Source organism: Talpa occidentalis, unplaced genomic scaffold (assembly GCF_014898055.3).
Source record: "Talpa occidentalis isolate TD23 unplaced genomic scaffold, MPIMG_talOcc4v2.1 talOcc4.5, whole genome shotgun sequence".
Classification (NCBI taxonomy): domain Eukaryota; kingdom Metazoa; phylum Chordata; class Mammalia; order Eulipotyphla; family Talpidae; genus Talpa; species Talpa occidentalis.
In genome coordinates, this window is record NW_023604861.1 from 7,589,991 (window position 1) to 7,607,117 (window position 17,127).

Genomic DNA, 17,127 nt, shown 5'->3' on the forward strand with positions numbered 1-17,127 from the left:
AGGTCCAACGCTTTAGCAAGCAGTGAATATCCAGGCCGTGCGAGTCGTGAAGTTGCCAGCGCTTCTAGCAAACCCCAGGGCTCGGGCTGCTAGGCTGCACCTGGTTTCTTCTTCAGAGCTTTATTCTTGGGAAACTGTATTCACTAAATTAATTTCTACAGCAATTTTCCACTCTCCACCTTTTGACTATCCTCCTTTGTTTCCACTTCATACTGTGATTTTTAAAAAGCAGTTACACGCAACTGCATGATGAAATTAAAATATTTTCCACTGATACAAATTACAGCGAACACTCTTATCAGATTTCTGAAGGCCATGAGAGTATTCTAGTACCGTATATGCCCCGATGCTTTTGCTCTGTAACACTTCCTTTGAACATTTGATAGAGATCACGAAGCCAAACTCATGGGAACAAAACATTGTTTTCAAGGAGATCAAATGAGAAAAAGACAATCCCCCCCACACACCAAAAAACCCCAAAAGGTCTGGTTAAAGAAATGTGAACAATAAAAACGCGTACTGTACCTGCAGTCCCAGGATATAAATCAACGTCTTGTTTGTGATGGACAGTGGGCCCAGAATTTGTGCCACCTGGACTCTCGGAATGGAGCAGTAAAACGGCACAAAGAGAGCAAACACAGGTGCCAGGCTGTGCAAACAAACAAACAAAAATTAGAAAGGCATGATAAATGACAACGCCAACAGTAAATGTGAACTTGGGGGAGCGCGGCTTAAAATTTGACCTGTCTGAAAAAGCATGATCTTACACACACAAGTGGGTTTCGATACCTCACACCCAAAATCCTTTCTACTTCTGTAATGTTGTATGAAAACTCTGATCCTATCACCAAGAAGTGGTTCCACGTGTACTAATAAAATGCCAGGCATTGTAAGAAAAGTTAAAGTTGCTGCTACGTTTTCTTCCCATGAACATCTTCACAGCTAAAGAAAGGGACGCGACCACAGAGGACACGTCATCCTTGATCACCGCCGGGTCCCGAAGCTGCCTTGCAGACCGAGCCGCACCGCTCACCAGCCCTGCTTTCCCTTCCTCAAATGCCTTCCTCCTTTTGTCCTGGACCCTGTTTCAGGCTGGGTTTCCTACAACTGCTCACACCACCGCCCCTTGCCAGGGTCCCACAACCGGCTCTTCTTGCATGACTAAGACGACCAGCCAGTCCCCCGCTGCCCACATGGCCCCACTCGGTCAGGAGTCATCCATTCCTTCACCCCGACCTGTTCAAGTCACAGGTGTCTCTCTACTGGGGCCCGCTGCCTCTCCAGTCCATCTCTCCACACTGCCAACTCTGCTCCTCATGAAACGGCGCTGAGCAGGTCACACCATCTAAACCTTCTTTCCCCAGCTGCCCGTATCCAAAGGGGAAACCGAAATGGCAGCATGGAATACCAAGCCTGTGACTCTTTCTCAGCCGTCTAGTTCCTCACACCTGGCCTGCTCCCCTCGAAACCCAGCCCCCACAGGCGCTCCCCAGGCCCAGCAGCCTCAGACACCCCGAGTAGCAGCCTCTCACCTTCCACGCCCTTCCCATGTCTCAGCTTAGCCCACAGCTCAGCCCTTCCAGGCGCTGCTCCGCTCCTCCTGGGGGGAAGGCGCCCTCTTCTTCACCCTGGAAGCTGCCTGGCCTCGGTGTTTCTGTGAACAGTCCTTAGAGGGGGCCAGCCAGATCCAGGGGTCCCACCGCCCCCTTGGCAGAGCAATGCCTCGCTCAGGGGCAGAGAGGCTTGGACACACACCTGTGCCCACCCGGCTAAGTCACTCACTCTACCCTCCACCTTCCCTCTTTTGGAGTGCGCAGCATCAGTACCATGAACTTTTATTTTTTAAAAAGATTTATTTATTTATGCAAACACTGGGGTACAGACCAGAGGCATGGGAGGGTGAGAGAATCCACCAGAGACAGAGTGGGGAGCAGAACTGCCAGAAGGACCTAAATACACACTGCTGAGGGGAGCAACAGGTGAGACAGGAGAGGTCTGCTGTGCCATGTGGGTTTCTCCCCGACCGGGCGGGAATCGAACCACCGCCGTGGAGGCTGCGACAGCTTCACAGTGCTGCACTCAACCACCTGTGCCACCAGGGAGGCCCCATGAACTCTTTCTGGACATAAGAAAATCCAAAAAAATATTCTCCACTTCTACCAAGAAATGGCCTATCATGTTCTGGAAACACGGCGCCCTCTCAGCCTTGTGTGGATTTTCCCATTTTTAAAAGACCGTTAGTAAAAACTCATTCACTGTCCTCTCAGCTCTACCGTGAGCAAGGCGTGTGCACACACGGCCACTGTGGTAAGTGGTTGCAGCGACGCAAACTCCAACAGGGACCACCTGAGTGCAGGGCGAGGGCAGCGCGGCTTCCTGCGTGCTGGGGGGTGTGAGGGACATAGATGGCACCTCATATCAGCTGCGGAGGCGCCACCACTCGCCTGGTCCCCCACTCCCCAGACTGGGCGCACCCCACACCCGGCCCAGCCAGGGAAGGAAAGGCGACCTCTTCATTCCCCTAACATCTGCCACACAGCCTGGCCCAGCAAGGAGCTCGCTGACTGGGGGGCGATGGCACAGACCTTACTTGCCCACCGGCGCGTGATCCACACCCTAACTGTGTGGGGATTTGTCAGAGCGCCCCTGCATGGCTACTCAGTGTTGCAGACCCAGAGCCTGAGACAGGTCCTTCCACACAATGCGTCTGCTGAATTTTTTTTTTTAAATGAACACAGCAATTTTAATGGACTTGCCGTTCTGAATATTACACAGAAGAATAGCACACAGAACCCAAGCATCACTCAACAGCTACGTGTTCTCATTCAACGGTACAAGTGTGTCCCTGCTGGGCTTATATTCCTCCAGTGACTCCTCAGTCATTCCAGAGACCCACAGGGCTCTGGGTGCCCCCAAACCTGCCCTGAATGTGCTCTTGCCCACTCGGCAGCGCCCATGGGTGCCCCTCTGCTCCTGCCCTCTCCTGGCCGCCTTTGCCAGACAGACTCTGCATCAGGCCGTCTTCACGCGGAGAGCAGTCCGCCCTGCTGCCCCAACCCAGGTGCAGCCCTCCCGCCCCCAGCCCACCCCTCCCCCACGGTGCACTCCCCATTTCCTCTCCCCAGAACCCCTATCACCTTCTCATCTACTACGCACCTAGTTTATCGAGTCTCCCAGATCAGAATGGAAGCCCTATGAGGGTGGGGATTTCTGTGGGGCTTTTTTCCATTTTGTCCCATTGTCTAGAACTGTGCCTGATGCTGTGGCTGCTCAATAAATGTCTGAATAAATGATTTTCTCTTTAAAATGGTATAACCAAGCAGCAGAGTCTGCCTTTTATTGAAAAAATCCTTCCTCTCGTTTTTTATGATTTTTAATGGGATTAAAACATATGGTTTCTTATAAGTACTCAAAATATAGCCTGTTGGTCTCTTGGTAATAATAAGAAAACTCTTTCGGTTGCACTTGAGAGGTCTCGCCACAGAACATGTTCTTTCAGGGACTGAATTTATAGAAGACCTAGTTTGCATTCAGCAAACAAGTGTCAACAAGGATGTTACAAAAAAATATCTGAAGCAGCGTTCTTGTTTGAGGCTACCTTTCAAAAGAGTCTAAGAAAATACTGGTAGGAATTTTAATGACCACAGCTCATGTCTTATATGCCAATAGAAGAAGTTTAAAAATTCCTTAGAAGTTAATGATCATTGTGAAGTTTTTAAGTGATGACTAAACACTAGACCACACAGACCTATAACACAAAGGCAAACATTTCAGACACTGGTTATAGAGGTTGTTTTGTAGAAATTTTCCATTGCTATTTCTATACACACAGACTCCACAAAATATGACAACGTTATTAGTCATTGACTAGTTTTTTTTCTTTTCCTTATTTTATGACAATGTCTGTTCCTTACACTGTCAACAGTAATTCAGCTTGACCCCTCTCCTACTGTGAACAGCTAATTTCTGGAAGCCCTAATCTGGCTTCAGCATTGAAGCGCAAGTAGAGAACAGAGAAAAATTGGTTAATAAAGAATTTGTTCATTCCCTCAACCAATGTCATTGATATTTATTGAGTATCAACTACACATTCATGATTGTAATTGACAGGACAGGTAACACAAACTGTCAGCTCAGGCCACACACGTCCAGCCCACCTCTTCTACAGAAAAGGATGCTGACTCCACTTTATAATCAGAAAAATCCTGGTAACTTTCAACAGTGATAAAGTCACGACATGACGTCACATAAACGTCACCAGCACCTGGAAGGACAATTACCCTCTCTCATCCCTAGGGCTGGTTTGCTAGAACATTTGCTTTATCAGGCTGAGGTCACTGTACAGCAATGTTTTACTTAATAATTACTATTTCAAAAATTAAAAAGCGAACCCCCACAGGATGGTCTTTAAACAAGCCGAAAACTCGCCAGTGGTGACTTCTTCGTCAATCCAAGGTTAGGTGAACTAGTTTTGGAATACTTTATCATATTTACCCACCAAATCATCAAATCTCTCTATATTCCCCCTCACAGAATTTTTATACTAGTAATGATCTTGGTGATTTTTTTTAGCTCATTACCTTTATTTTATAGAGTGAGGTGGAGGGCCAAAGGACTCAGGTGAGTTGTGGATCTTCCGGTTGACAAGAACCCCAGCATTTTAGAAGCGAGTGGGCTTCTAAATGTAGCAGTATCACGACAGGCTAAAACCACAGGCCATTCTGACAGAATCCTGAAGGAGAAGGGCCTCTGAGGCCACTGAACTACAAATGATTCAATTCTCTCCACACGGGCCCCCACACAGCCATCTCACTTAGGCGAGCATGTAAAAGAGAGATAGCTTACTCTTTCACCACCCCAACTTTTGAGAACAACATGGGTATCTGGTTTGAAATCTCTCTCCAGGAACTTCCTCTTCCTGACCGTCCTTCTATTCTCTGTAGACAGGAAGATTCCCATGTACTACCTGCCCTCGTCCCCGTAGACAGCTTCCAAGTGCTCAAGGCCGAGGTGTGTGTTCCTGCTATGGCTGCACGTCCTCAGTTTCCCCTCTGATTCCTCCTGAGACTTAGGTGCAGACCCCTCAACCCTGGGGCCTGCTCTGAGCCACCTCTGCCCATCACCAGCCACCTCTGCAGTGCCCGGTGCTCAGTGGGATGGAGACCAGGCCAGACGCCTGTAAAGAGTGCCTCTCCTGCTCTGAGCGCTTTCCTTCTAGTCATTTAGCCTCCAAATAAATTTCATTTTGGGAGCCATGTGACTTGGTTGGTTTGAAAAGAGCCAAACTAAACAGAACTACAACTCTATGACTCTGATCAGCAGAGGTCCCCGTCGGTGTGTGTGCCGAAGACTGGACTTGGCGGGAAGGGCCTCCACCCACTCTTATGTGTCCCTGCAGTTCCCGATTCAGTTCCCAGTCGGGCAGCTCCTGCCTGAAGACATGGGCCACTCCGTGCATAACCCAAAGCGTGTCTCTTCCATTCAGCACAGAAACCAAGGCCTCGTTGGCATGAGCTGTTGACAGGCCACGGAACCAATAGCTACACCAAGTTTACAGGGAGCCAGAATTGTCAATGCTGGCATTTGTTTCCTTAAAAACATGTCTTAAAACCATACTTTTAAACAGAACATGGATACAAAATCATATGTGACTATAATTTTTTTTTTGGTTCTGGCTAAGGCTTAATCCTTCAGTCTCTTTCAAAGAATTTTTTTAATACTTAAATCTTTGCAGAAAAATTTATAAAGTTCCATAGATATCAGCAATGCATAAATTCCAAGGGGTTTTTGGATAACCATGTCAAAAAATCACTAACAGAAATTCTCACTTCCCATTTAAAAAAAAAAAAAAGCGCGCCATCAAACTATGCTCTCACACAGGGTGAAAAAAAAAAAGCCACCACTATAAAAGGGTGTCGCCACAGTCTCCTTTAAACATCATGCCAAAGTCAGCCTGCACAGTCTGGGGAAATACTAACTGCCGCTAGACAGGCGCTCCGGCAAGCCCCTGAGAGGTAAGGACCAGATATTTTACTTTTTCAACAACTTGTTTTGAGTTAAAAGAAAATTGGAGGACGCTCCATCAGTCCGGTCTCTGCACTGGGGAGAGGCAGCTCTCCTGCCCGCCTGTGAGCACGCAGGTGCCTCACTGTTTCTCCTTTTCCTGACAAGCCTGTCCTTTTAAAATGTAGAAAGAGAAAAAATTGAAAGCATAATGAAGGGTCTAAAGCTAAGGGAAAGACTCTTCCATACTCATCTATAAGCATTTCAAACAAAAATTCCGGCAGTGATATTGCTATAGCTCAGCCTCTGGCATTCTACCATTAGGCTCAGGGAAAGCAATAGATCCTGCCAGAAATATCTTTGCCAAATACGAAGGTTTACTTTGTACTTTGGGGTGAACTCACAATTACAAAAAGGGAGTATCAAGTATAAATCAGCAAATAATGCCAGTATTTCAGGAATTTCAGGATACTTTAACATGGAGGGAAAAGTAAAAGTTACTTGAAAATGGAGACTTCCGGCACTTCGGATACTGCATATATACCAAGTTATTGAGCACCATTTAAAATAAGAGATGTTACATTTCACTGTTGGACCACATTATTAATATAAAAGTCTTTTCTATTCTTCTATTATTTCTATGCTTTTATACTTTCTATTCTTTCTCAGGCCAGAAAATACCAGTAATAGAATTCTTGAGGCAGTAATTATTTTTTAGCTATAAATTGTAGTTTTCGGTTTATAAAAATTTTTCCAATTTACCTCCCCCCGCCCCTCTCCCACCCCTGATGGATATTCTGGATTTCACAGATTCTCAGCCAACATGATTATTTTAATTCTGAATGCCAGCTATTAATTTGTTAAGTAAAAAAAAAAAATCTGTTTGCTTTAGACTTACTTGGTGATCAGTAAAGTTGAACACATCTTCATATATACTTTTAGGACTTTGATATGCCTAAAAAATATAACAGAACAAGGCATTCCAGGCAGTGATTTGCCAATATTTGTGTCCAGACTGAGCTGAAGGTGGCGAATTACAAGCTGCGAGGAGACCAGGAAGTGTGCGCTTTCCCTCTCGGGTGAACTGGGCTTCGTGGTCATACCTCTGCTCCACAGAATCCTCACTGTTCCTGCTCACCCATCATGTGTGGTAGCGGTGCTGGTGATTACTTCTAGAAATTACTTTCCACTGGCTTCCAAGTGCTTATCAGTAGCAGGACCAGCCATGTAATGGGACATGTATCAGCTCAGGTGGCTGCCTGATTTTCACGCCTGGGGTACCTTACAGGCATTTCCCAGACGTCTACTGTAGCATGGCTCTGGAACATTTTATCTCTGGGGTGAAAGGCTGCATGAGATAAAATCAGCCACTTCCTTAGGAAGGTTTGCTTTTAGAAAAAGAGCTTACCACCGCATAAAGGGGGCAAGTGGTCCTTTTCTCCCCACTACAGAGAAGGCTCTATGGGGCTGTTCAAAGGGCCTAATGGGGCATGTGCAGAGGCTGGGACGTGTCTGCTGGTCCCTAACCAGTCTCAGCTTCCCGAGAAGTGTGTGAGACATGGGGCCTCCGTGGAAGGCGAGGGAACACATGCCAGAGTCCTCTGAAATTTCTAGAGGTGACCAAGATCCCTGTGGTGTCTGGAAACCACAAAGAGAAGAATAAACATTTTGCTAAATATCTGCAGATACCTAGAGAGTAGTTTAAGCACAAGTTAACACCATAAGACTGTCCCAGGTAGGCATCATCTTCTTTCAACAGAGATTTCAGGCCAAACTGTACTCCAGATGTATTGTTTAAAGTAGCAAAACTGAAATTAATTTATAAAGCCCACTACAAACAAATCCACAAACTCCTGTATTTAAAGCAAACGCATCTCCCGCCCTCCCCCCACCCGTCCGCCAGGCCCCTCCTTTCCCAGACAGGGAAGAGCTGGTACATGTGGATGTGGCGATGTCTGCTGTGTTTGGTTTCTATGAATCACATGAGATCATGTTAGAAACAGGAGCTAGGGACAAACCCTGCAGCACCCAGTGTGGCTTCTGGAGCCACGCTGCCTAGATGGGACCTGACACTTGACCCCGTGCCTACAGGCAGGTCACACAGGTGTCCTGGCCTCAGCATCACCACCAGAAGCTGAGCTGTGGGCGTTGTGAGAGGGGCCAGGGATTGATGTCAGCGGAGTGCCCAGTCTAGTTACTGTTATTAATCACTGTGGTTTACTGACGACCTTGGACTGAGGATCAAGGGAGCTGGGGTCTGCTAGTCCTTAATGGCTATGTACGGAGCACCTATCAGGGGTCAGCTGGAGAGAGAACAAAACTAACATCACACCCTCAGGTCTTCACAGCCCAGTGATGAGCAACACTCAACAACAGACGTGACCGCAGAGACAGAGCCCTAGCAAGCCCCACGCTGCCTTTCTGGGAGAGCTGCTGAGGGAGCAGAAAAGGATACAGTCAGGAAGCTTCCAGCAGCAGCAGATTTTGTAGGAAGGCTTAAGGAAAGCTGGCACTGAGGACAGGGTCAGGAAGGAAGGCTAGACAGAGGCTGAGTGTCAGAAATGCAGATCTGTGGGAGAATAGGACAGCAAGACACGAGTGGCTGAGAATGGCTGCAGCCAAGGCGTGGTGAGCAGGAAGGGGCTAGAAACCCAGATTGGGAGGCAAACAGATCCCCATTACGAGGGACATTGTGTGTCTCCATTTGCCTGGGGTTCTCAGGGCAGTGGCTCAGGGGTCCGCGTGGGGGGCGGCCAGTGTGAGGGCCTGTGTGAGGGGTCATTGAGGGGGCCTATGTGAGGGATCCGTGTGGGGGAGGTCCTATGGGGGAACCGTGGGGTGAGGGGCATCACAAGAGCAGCTGCAGCAGCTCCAGGGGACATTAGGGTGGCTCGGAGACAGGCCGGGGTGTGGGAGCAAGGCAAAGATGGCCAAATGCCTGGTGCACAAGAGGGTCAGGAGGCTGAGGACCCAGAAAGCGCTAACAGGCAGGAGGCAGCTGCTGAGGGGGGGACAGGGCATACTGGACACCTTCATGACACCCGTTCTGAAGGAAGGCTCTTAGCAAAGTCTCTGGAATTCTTTTTATTCATAAAACGAGGTACTGAATGATTCTGATGCATTTCCAGAGATAGTAGACACAAAGTCTAAAACTTGACCCTCCCTTTTCTCTGAGTAGAAAAGGTATGCACTGTTTTTATAAACGTTTCTGGAGATGTCAGACGGTAACGCTGACAGGGACTCAGGCCTTCATGACAAAGCGCCCTTTATATATATCACTCAGTGACCCCCCAACACACACACACACACACACACACACACACACACACACACGTCAAATCATGGATGCAGGGACATAGGGTATCTCTTCCTCACAGTGAAATGAACACGATACCAGGGCTTCTCTTGTCTCCTGTTCCTAAACATTACATCACGTGATTCAAGTCCTTCAAATCACCCCCTCTTGGCCTTCATCTCTGACACATCGCAGACCATGCTCATGCCCACCAGAGCTGCAAAAAGCCACACAAGAACCAATCAGTGAAAGGTATAAGAAAAATAGCGGGAAGATGTAAAACCCCAAGTGTGTAATTAGGTCTCTAACCTTGTAATTCAAGTGTCAGGCACCCTCACTTTCCTGCCCACCCTCCCGCACAAGCTTGCAAAGCTGCAGGGGCCAGGAGGCCACTGAGGGGCAGGGAGGGGCAAACTGGTTTTGCTCTGTCGCAGGAAGCCCAGGGCAAGGTGACTGTCCTGAAAATGTCGCTCTGTGGGGCTATGAGAGGTGCTGAGAGCCTGGCTTTGTCACAGGGTCACAATCCCACAAGCCAGAGCGCACCAGCTCCCCCAGCACGGTGCTTTTCTGAACAGTGTTCCCCACATCCCTTCAGAAAATGACCCCAGACGTGGAGAGATCCATGGGTTCAGGACTTGGAGCTGGCTGGGGAAAACCCCCCCTCAGCGTTGCAGGAAGTTACGGGGTGGGTACTGGCTGGAGTGGACACTCTGTTTTGCCAAGAAGTGACCTGGGGGGTCTCCTTCCCACCAGAGGGACTGCTGTTTCCCACCTGCCTACCAGACCAGCACTGGCACCACGACCCACAGATGATGGCTGTTGAGCCAACCCCAGCAAAGGGGAAGAGGCTTCCTGGTTCAGTGCTGGGCCCTGGCGTGTGTGACACGGGACCAAACTCAAAGGTCCCTGTTTGCTCAGCTTCCACGACAAAGAGGCTTTTTCAAGTCATGACAAATATGAAACTAGGTAACTGGAGGAAGGGACAATGGTTTCTTTTTTTGTGCGGCATCTGTGTCCAGGGGCACCGAGCAGCCCAGCCTGGGGCCTGGGGCCTGCGCACCTGGGCCTGTCTATAGTTCCTCTGCCATTCCAATGAACCCCGGGGTCTTCCTCACTCCCTTCTTTCCCCAGGGTTTCATTTACCCCCACTCCCGGGCTCCCCCATCTTCCCTCTAGTCAAGAAAATAGCCAGAGGACTGCATATCAGCCAGAGAAAGGGCAGATCACCTAACAAAGTACAAACACAGCAGCATCTGCACGCCCACATTTGTCACTCCGCTGGCTGTTTGATAGGTTGCTCCCGGGGCTTCCTCTCTCGCTGTGGGCACTCTGATACCCATCCTCTCAAGGTGTAAACACAGCCTTGAGCAAACCTGACTTCAGAGAAGTAACCTCCTAAGAATTATCATTGCGTCATGACCTGGCCCATCCGACCCATTGCAAAGGTCTTCATTTAAACAAAATGACTTGAAGGTCAAACCCTTTTCATGTAAGATGCTCATGATTATTAAGCATCTGGGTATCAGGGGTAAAGGGAATGTTTTCGAAATCTTAAAGCAAAAACAAACAGCGGGTATTCTAACACTAAATCTTTGAATATAGTGAAGGTTGTATTCTCTTTCTACCAGAGATAAAAGCAAAGAAAATAAATATCCAATGAGGACATTGGGACTGCAGAGGGCAAATATATGTACTCTGGGAAAAAAATCACAAATGCCTCCAGGTAGGTGTCCAGAGTACAAATTACATCGCCACCAGGCAATTTTCCTAAGTAATAATAAAGGAGTATTTAAATAAAGGGGGAGGGGCTTTTCCTTTCTGTGGCTAGAAAGAACTTAACCAGTTCATGTCAACATGTCCGGTTATGCAAAAATGAGAAGACAGTGTCTGAAGAAATGTTATCTACTAGTAATGAAATCAATTCTAGAGAGAACCATACACAGGTCCACTTAAAACCGTAAGTAAACATGCTTGGGAGGCTGTTTTGCTGCAGAAGAGTTTGCTATTTACAGTTAGGATGACGGCAAAGTCACACAGATCTCTATGGCTTTACAGAGACAAAACGGTCCATTCACATTTGGCGCGTTATTCCCCCTTGCCATGTATTTTTTTAAAAAGATTTATTCGTGCATACAAGAACTGGGGTACAGGCCAGAGGTCCCCTTGCCATGTATTTTAAAGACATTTTCCATGAATCTGCTTTGAAATACTCCTCAAAATAAAATACCAAAGAGATTTGCAGAAAAAAAGATTTTTTTCCCCACAGTAGTCAGATACCTAGAGGAAATTCCTGATGCCTATCCCTAAGCTGTAACCCTTGCTTGGAATTTTCATATCTCCCTTGTTCTAATCCAAGTTTTTGAAAGTCATTCCTCACATGGACCCTTTCGCAACACTGAATGACATTTCTTTCTACTTTTATTCCACAATCGTAATTCCCAGATTTGCTTTTCAAAAATGACTCCATTTTTTTCCTTGCACAAAAGAGAAAGTCCATATTTGTTAGTTTTTTGTTTTGTTTTCCATTTCATTAATTTCTGCAATTATTTTTTATCATTTCCTTCTACTTTCTTTGGGCAAAACTCAGTTCTTTTTTAGCTTCTGAAGCTGTATGAATCTCTTTATTTTCCATTTTTTTCCTTTTTTAAAAAAGTCAAGGTGGTCAATCCAGGCTGTGCCTCTGCCTGGGACACACTCAGGCTGCACCCAGCTCTTGCATGTAGCACTGTTGTCATTTAGTTCCCAGGACTTCAAAATTTGCACTGTTATTTCTTAACAATAAATTCCCTATAAGTATGTTTTTAGATTGTAAACTTATCCTTTATCCTTTTATTGTTGATGTGATCTGCTATGATGATCTTCTGAAAGTTCTGAGGTATCTCTGAAGACCTTGTATGTGGTCAAATTTGCAAATAACTTTGTGTTTTCAGCACAATTTTTTACGTCAAGTTGGGTCAATCTTCTAAGCCTTCAATCTCTTTTTTATCTTGCTGACTCTAATAAAATGTGTTTAAAATCTCCCATTACGGTTGTGTATGCGCCAATTTCACCTTTAAACTCTGTCAAAGTTTGCTATGACTAGTCAATTCATGATTATTTTTATTTGTGGCTTTTTCTTTTTAACTTTTGTAGTGACCTCTTTATCCCTATGAATAGCAAATGTGCCTTGAATTCTGCCTTTTCTGGTGTCAACTGTGCTACCCTGGCCTTCCACGGCCGGGATCTGCCTGCTCTGCGGTTTCCTCACCTTTATTTTCAACCTTCCCAAATCACAGCAGTTACGATTCTTGAAGCCTCATGGAGCTGAGATTTTTGAAAACCCAAACTGACAATCTCTGTCTTTTAACAGACAAGTTCAACCTTTAGTAATCTGTTGTGACATGTTTCTATCCTCTTATTTTGTGTTTTCTATTTATCATCCTCATTCTATGCTTTTTTTCTCAGAGCCTCTTTTCCTGTCTTCTACTAAAAAGTTTTACTTCCATTTTTGGTCCCTCATGCTTTAAGCTGTATTGCCTTATTTTAACACCTAGCCTGTCAACGCTGAATGTGTGTATGTAATGCACATCTGTAACACCTTTGCCACCCCCAGACAACCCACACTGTCTGTTAGCACCCCTGCCTTAAGACTGTCAGAACTAAGTTAGGGGAGGCCCACCTCAGTGCGGCGGCTACAGATGTCCATGTGCAGCTGTGCTTGGACACAGCGAGGCCGGAGTCTTCCTCCTTCAGGATAGAGCAGCAGCAGCACCAGCTAGATTGAAATTTTCTCTTCAGTTTAGTGACTTTCAGATGAGGTTTGCATACCAAGACGGTCTTAGAAAATTATTTTTCTTCTAAACATACCCTCACAGAACTTATTGCTCTGTTCTTTGTCAGTTTTATCAAAGTTCACCCTCATATTTGGATTCCTGTAGCAGGAATTTTTCACTTTTCAACCCATGACTTGAAATTTTATGCTAACATGATTTATATCAAGAAAAGAACTAGAAATGATCCAAAGATTCATCCAGGGAGCAGCTAAGCAATTCCGCATTCCCACTGGAGCGCCTACTAGAGGTCTATGCCAGACCTGCTGCCTAACCCATCACCAGCTCTGCGCCGCTGTGTGTGGGCCGTGCCAGGGGGTGTGGGGGCTGTGGGCTTCCACCACACAGACATCAGCGATTATGCTGTGCTCCTGGAACTACTGTAAGGTCACGTCAGTTATGCCTCAAGGCAAAGATCTTCATGTGACACACACCGGCCACACCGATCCATGAAGACGTCAAGGGAGTGAAGTGGAACATAAACCCACCCTCGCAACGCTCACCACCATGAGCAAATGCCAGGGGTGTGTGCAGCAGGCATTAGTGGAGCACCTGGGGGGAAGATACAGGTCAAAATTAATTTAAAATTTTCCTCTTGGAAGCAGCTGAGAGTTTTCTTTCTCCTTCTCTATTCTCATTTGTGCGAGGGTTGTCGTAGTCATTGTCTTCTTCTTTTCTAAAGACCCAACTTTTAGTTCCTAACAAGGCCAAAACATGTTTCTTATACTCTAGGTTAACACAAATCAGATCAGTGTGGTAAGTTCACATTTCAATACATAAATGTGTGACTGATTTCATTTCCTGGCAGTGATATGCATTCGGCTAAAAAAAAAAAAAAAGAGGCGCCCAACTGAATTTCAATGAAAAAGCAATTTTATGCCTGTCTGAAATGTGTGTGGAGGGGGTTCTCGACCTGACTTTATCTTAACCAGACAATGATTCAGAAAAAGAAAGGGGCTGTGTCTGCCTACAGGATTAACACCTTCCCTCCAGTCACAAAAACGCATCTGGCCTCATGAGGTGGTTCTAGTTCCTTTGCCAAAGTTTTGCCTAAATCATCAAATTGTGTGAACAAAGACATAATGTCTATTCTCTGTTCTTCCTGTTATATTTAAGTCATGTCCCACACATGATACTTTTAAAAGCTATATTCATTTTGAAATTAAAAAATGAGACCTAAAAAAGGCAGTTCCTATTGCTTTTAGCTAGAGATGCTTTCAATTAAAAAAACACCCTTCTTGGCTTTTTCTAGAGACCCTGTACGCTGCTGAGGGACATAAAGATGGACGACAATCTCACTACATTCTCTCCGGCCCCTCCAGGCAGCAACTGTGACCTCTACGAGCACCGCAGCACAGCCAGGGTGCTGATGCCCCTGCACTACAGCATTGTCTTCGTGGTTGGGCTCGTGGGGAACATGTTAGCTTTGGTTGTCATCTTCCAAAACAGGAAAAAGATCAACTCTACCACCCTATATTCAACAAACCTGGTGATTTCTGACATACTGTTTACCACCGCCTTGCCGACACGCATAGCCTACTACGCACTGGGCTTCGACTGGAAACTGGGCGAGGCTCTGTGTAGGGTAACTGCTCTCCTGTTCTACATCAATACGTATGCGGGTGTGAACTTCATGACCTGCCTGAGCATCGACCGCTTCTTTGCAGTGGTGCACCCTCTGCGGTACAACAAGATAAAAAGAATTGAACATGCAAAATGCATTTGCATTATTGTATGGATTCTTGTATTTGCTCAAACCCTCCCACTACTGATAAAACCTATGTCGAAGCTGGAGGAGGAAAGGACTACATGCATGGAATATCCAAACTTTGAAGAAACAAAAGGGCTTCCCTGGATTCTGCTTGGTGCCTGTTTCATTGGGTACGTGCTACCGCTCATCATCATTCTCATCTGCTATTCACAAATCTGCTGCAAACTCTTTAAAACTGCCAAACAAAACCCGCTAACTGAGAAATCTGGTGTAAACAAAAAGGCTCTCAACACGATTGTTTTGATCATTGTGGTGTTTGTCCTCTGTTTCACCCCTTACCATATGGCAATCATTCAACACATGATAAAGAAGCTTATTTTTCCTGATGTCCTGGAGTGCAGCCAAAGACAGTCATTCCAGATTTCTCTGCATGTCACAGTATGCCTGATGAACTTCAACTGCTGCATGGACCCCTTTATATACTTCTTTGCATGCAAAGGGTACAAGAGAAAGGTGATGAAGATGCTGAAACGTCAAGTCAGCGTGTCAATTTCCAGTGCCGTAAAGTCAGTCCCTGAAGAAAACTCTCGGGAAATGACAGAAACTCAAATGATGATACATAACAAGTCTTTAAACGGAAAGTAAAAAGCGAACTTTTGGATCTATAGCCAAAGAAATTGTATGAGCCACTTTGCAGGATCTTTTACAAGGCGAAATGATTGTCCAACTTCCAAGTTGGAGTCTTTTAAATTCTTTTCATGGGGCACGTTCTCATCGCTAACTTGGATGTAAAGTGACAAGTATGTATTTTTTACACTCTAGGACAGCAAAAAGCAAAGTTCTAATTTGTAAAGAGCCACCAAAAGGGTGGTTAAATAACTCAGTGCAGAAAGAAAAGGTTTGTGTTGCTGAAAAATTTAATCATTACAATTTCCTGCCAGTGAGTCGGCAAGAGAAAAGACTGATAAGATTGTATATTACCAGTGTAAAAATGTTAATACTGTAACATAGTTGCGGGGTTTTTTTTTGGGGGGGTAATGTATTTCTTCAATCTATGTTTCTTTTACTCTTAGACTTTATCTCCTCAACACCAGCTTGTTTTATTTTGTTCTGAGTCATCAAATTTTGTTTCAAGCAACTCTTTGAATAAAGAGCAGGATGCTACAAAATTCTGAGTATGTCCCTGAATGTTCACTGTCAACTAGCAGCAGAAGTTACAGGAGAATATAATTAGCACGTGGATTTGGAGAGCAACGTTGTAATGGGTGGTGTGATGGAGGCAGCATGAGCTCCCCCCAGACAGCCGGCAAAGAACTTAAAGGCCTCTGTCAGGGGCATGGCTGGGTTGCAGGTGGGGGTACCCACCGGGAGGAGGGTCGGCTTGCTTACTTCTTCTTGGGAATAAAAAATATGCAAACATGCTCGGTTTTTCTTGGGTTTCTAGAGAATCCTTTCTTTTTTACTCAGGTCAGAAGTACCATGCATCCGTTTCACTAGTCGGGTTACCAGAAAGAGCGGGGAGGAGAGGGCAGGGGGTGCAGTCGCTGCTCAGCTGCGTGAGATCAGGAGTCAAATGCAAACTCACACACTCAGAGTCCCCAGGATTCTTGACGGCATTGCATAGGCACTCAAAGGATGGCTGCAGTATGAGTAACATGACCTTTGAAGTACAGTCACCCTGTTTGCCAGCTCAAACTTGTTTTACTGTCCCCCAAGCCAGCCCAATACAGTATCTATATTATTGGCACAGACACCAATTTTGACAATGGAACATAAAAAAATAAAATGCTATCTCACAAGTCACACTTCACGTGTTTATTAGGCTTATCCCCAAGATATATTTTCTTATAAATTCCTATTTTCTACTTGACTTCTTGGTTCCACACCATTTACTGAGTTCTTCATATCTGTATCACATCAATTTCACAAAGTACCACTTGGCCTTAAAGCCTAGGACAGAAACACGCGTGGGCCTCAGAACCCCCGATGGAGACAGGTCTGGCCACGTGGCTGATGTCAGTCTTAGGTCATTCCTCACGCCACCAACCAACCTTCCCAAGTGAAGAAGGAAGGACGGGATACTCACGATTATCTGGGGCACCTAGAGAGAAATCCCTGTGGAAGCGCTGAGGGGAGCCTCTGTGCTGCGGGGTTGGCGCTGAGGCAAGGAAGCAAACACAGCTGTCATCACTCGACAAAGGACTATCACATCTTCTATTCTTGAGTTTTCCCCTCCTCCCTCTGCTGTGCCACAAATCTATAAGCATGATTTGACTCAACCATCAGCAGCCGAACTGCCAAAAGGGTAA

General features: G+C 46.0%; 2 protein-coding genes across 2 annotated transcripts in view; one reads left to right on the top strand and one right to left on the bottom strand.

The window, feature by feature from the left end:
• UBAC2 (UBA domain containing 2) overlaps positions 1 to 17,127 on the bottom strand; it is a 121,718-nt gene that overhangs the window by 45,748 nt on the left and 58,843 nt on the right. The window contains exon 5 of the mRNA XM_037528756.2: positions 526 to 649. Within this exon, the coding sequence (XP_037384653.1) occupies positions 526 to 649 (124 nt within the window). The remainder of the gene's footprint in view (positions 1 to 525; positions 650 to 17,127) is intronic.
• Positions 5,948 to 16,067, top strand: GPR183 (G protein-coupled receptor 183). Its single transcript, XM_037528755.1, has 2 exons — positions 5,948 to 6,014; positions 14,360 to 16,067. The coding sequence occupies exon 2, from the start codon at positions 14,390 to 14,392 to the stop codon at positions 15,461 to 15,463; it is 1,074 nt and encodes a 357-aa protein (XP_037384652.1). The 5' UTR covers positions 5,948 to 6,014; positions 14,360 to 14,389; the 3' UTR covers positions 15,464 to 16,067.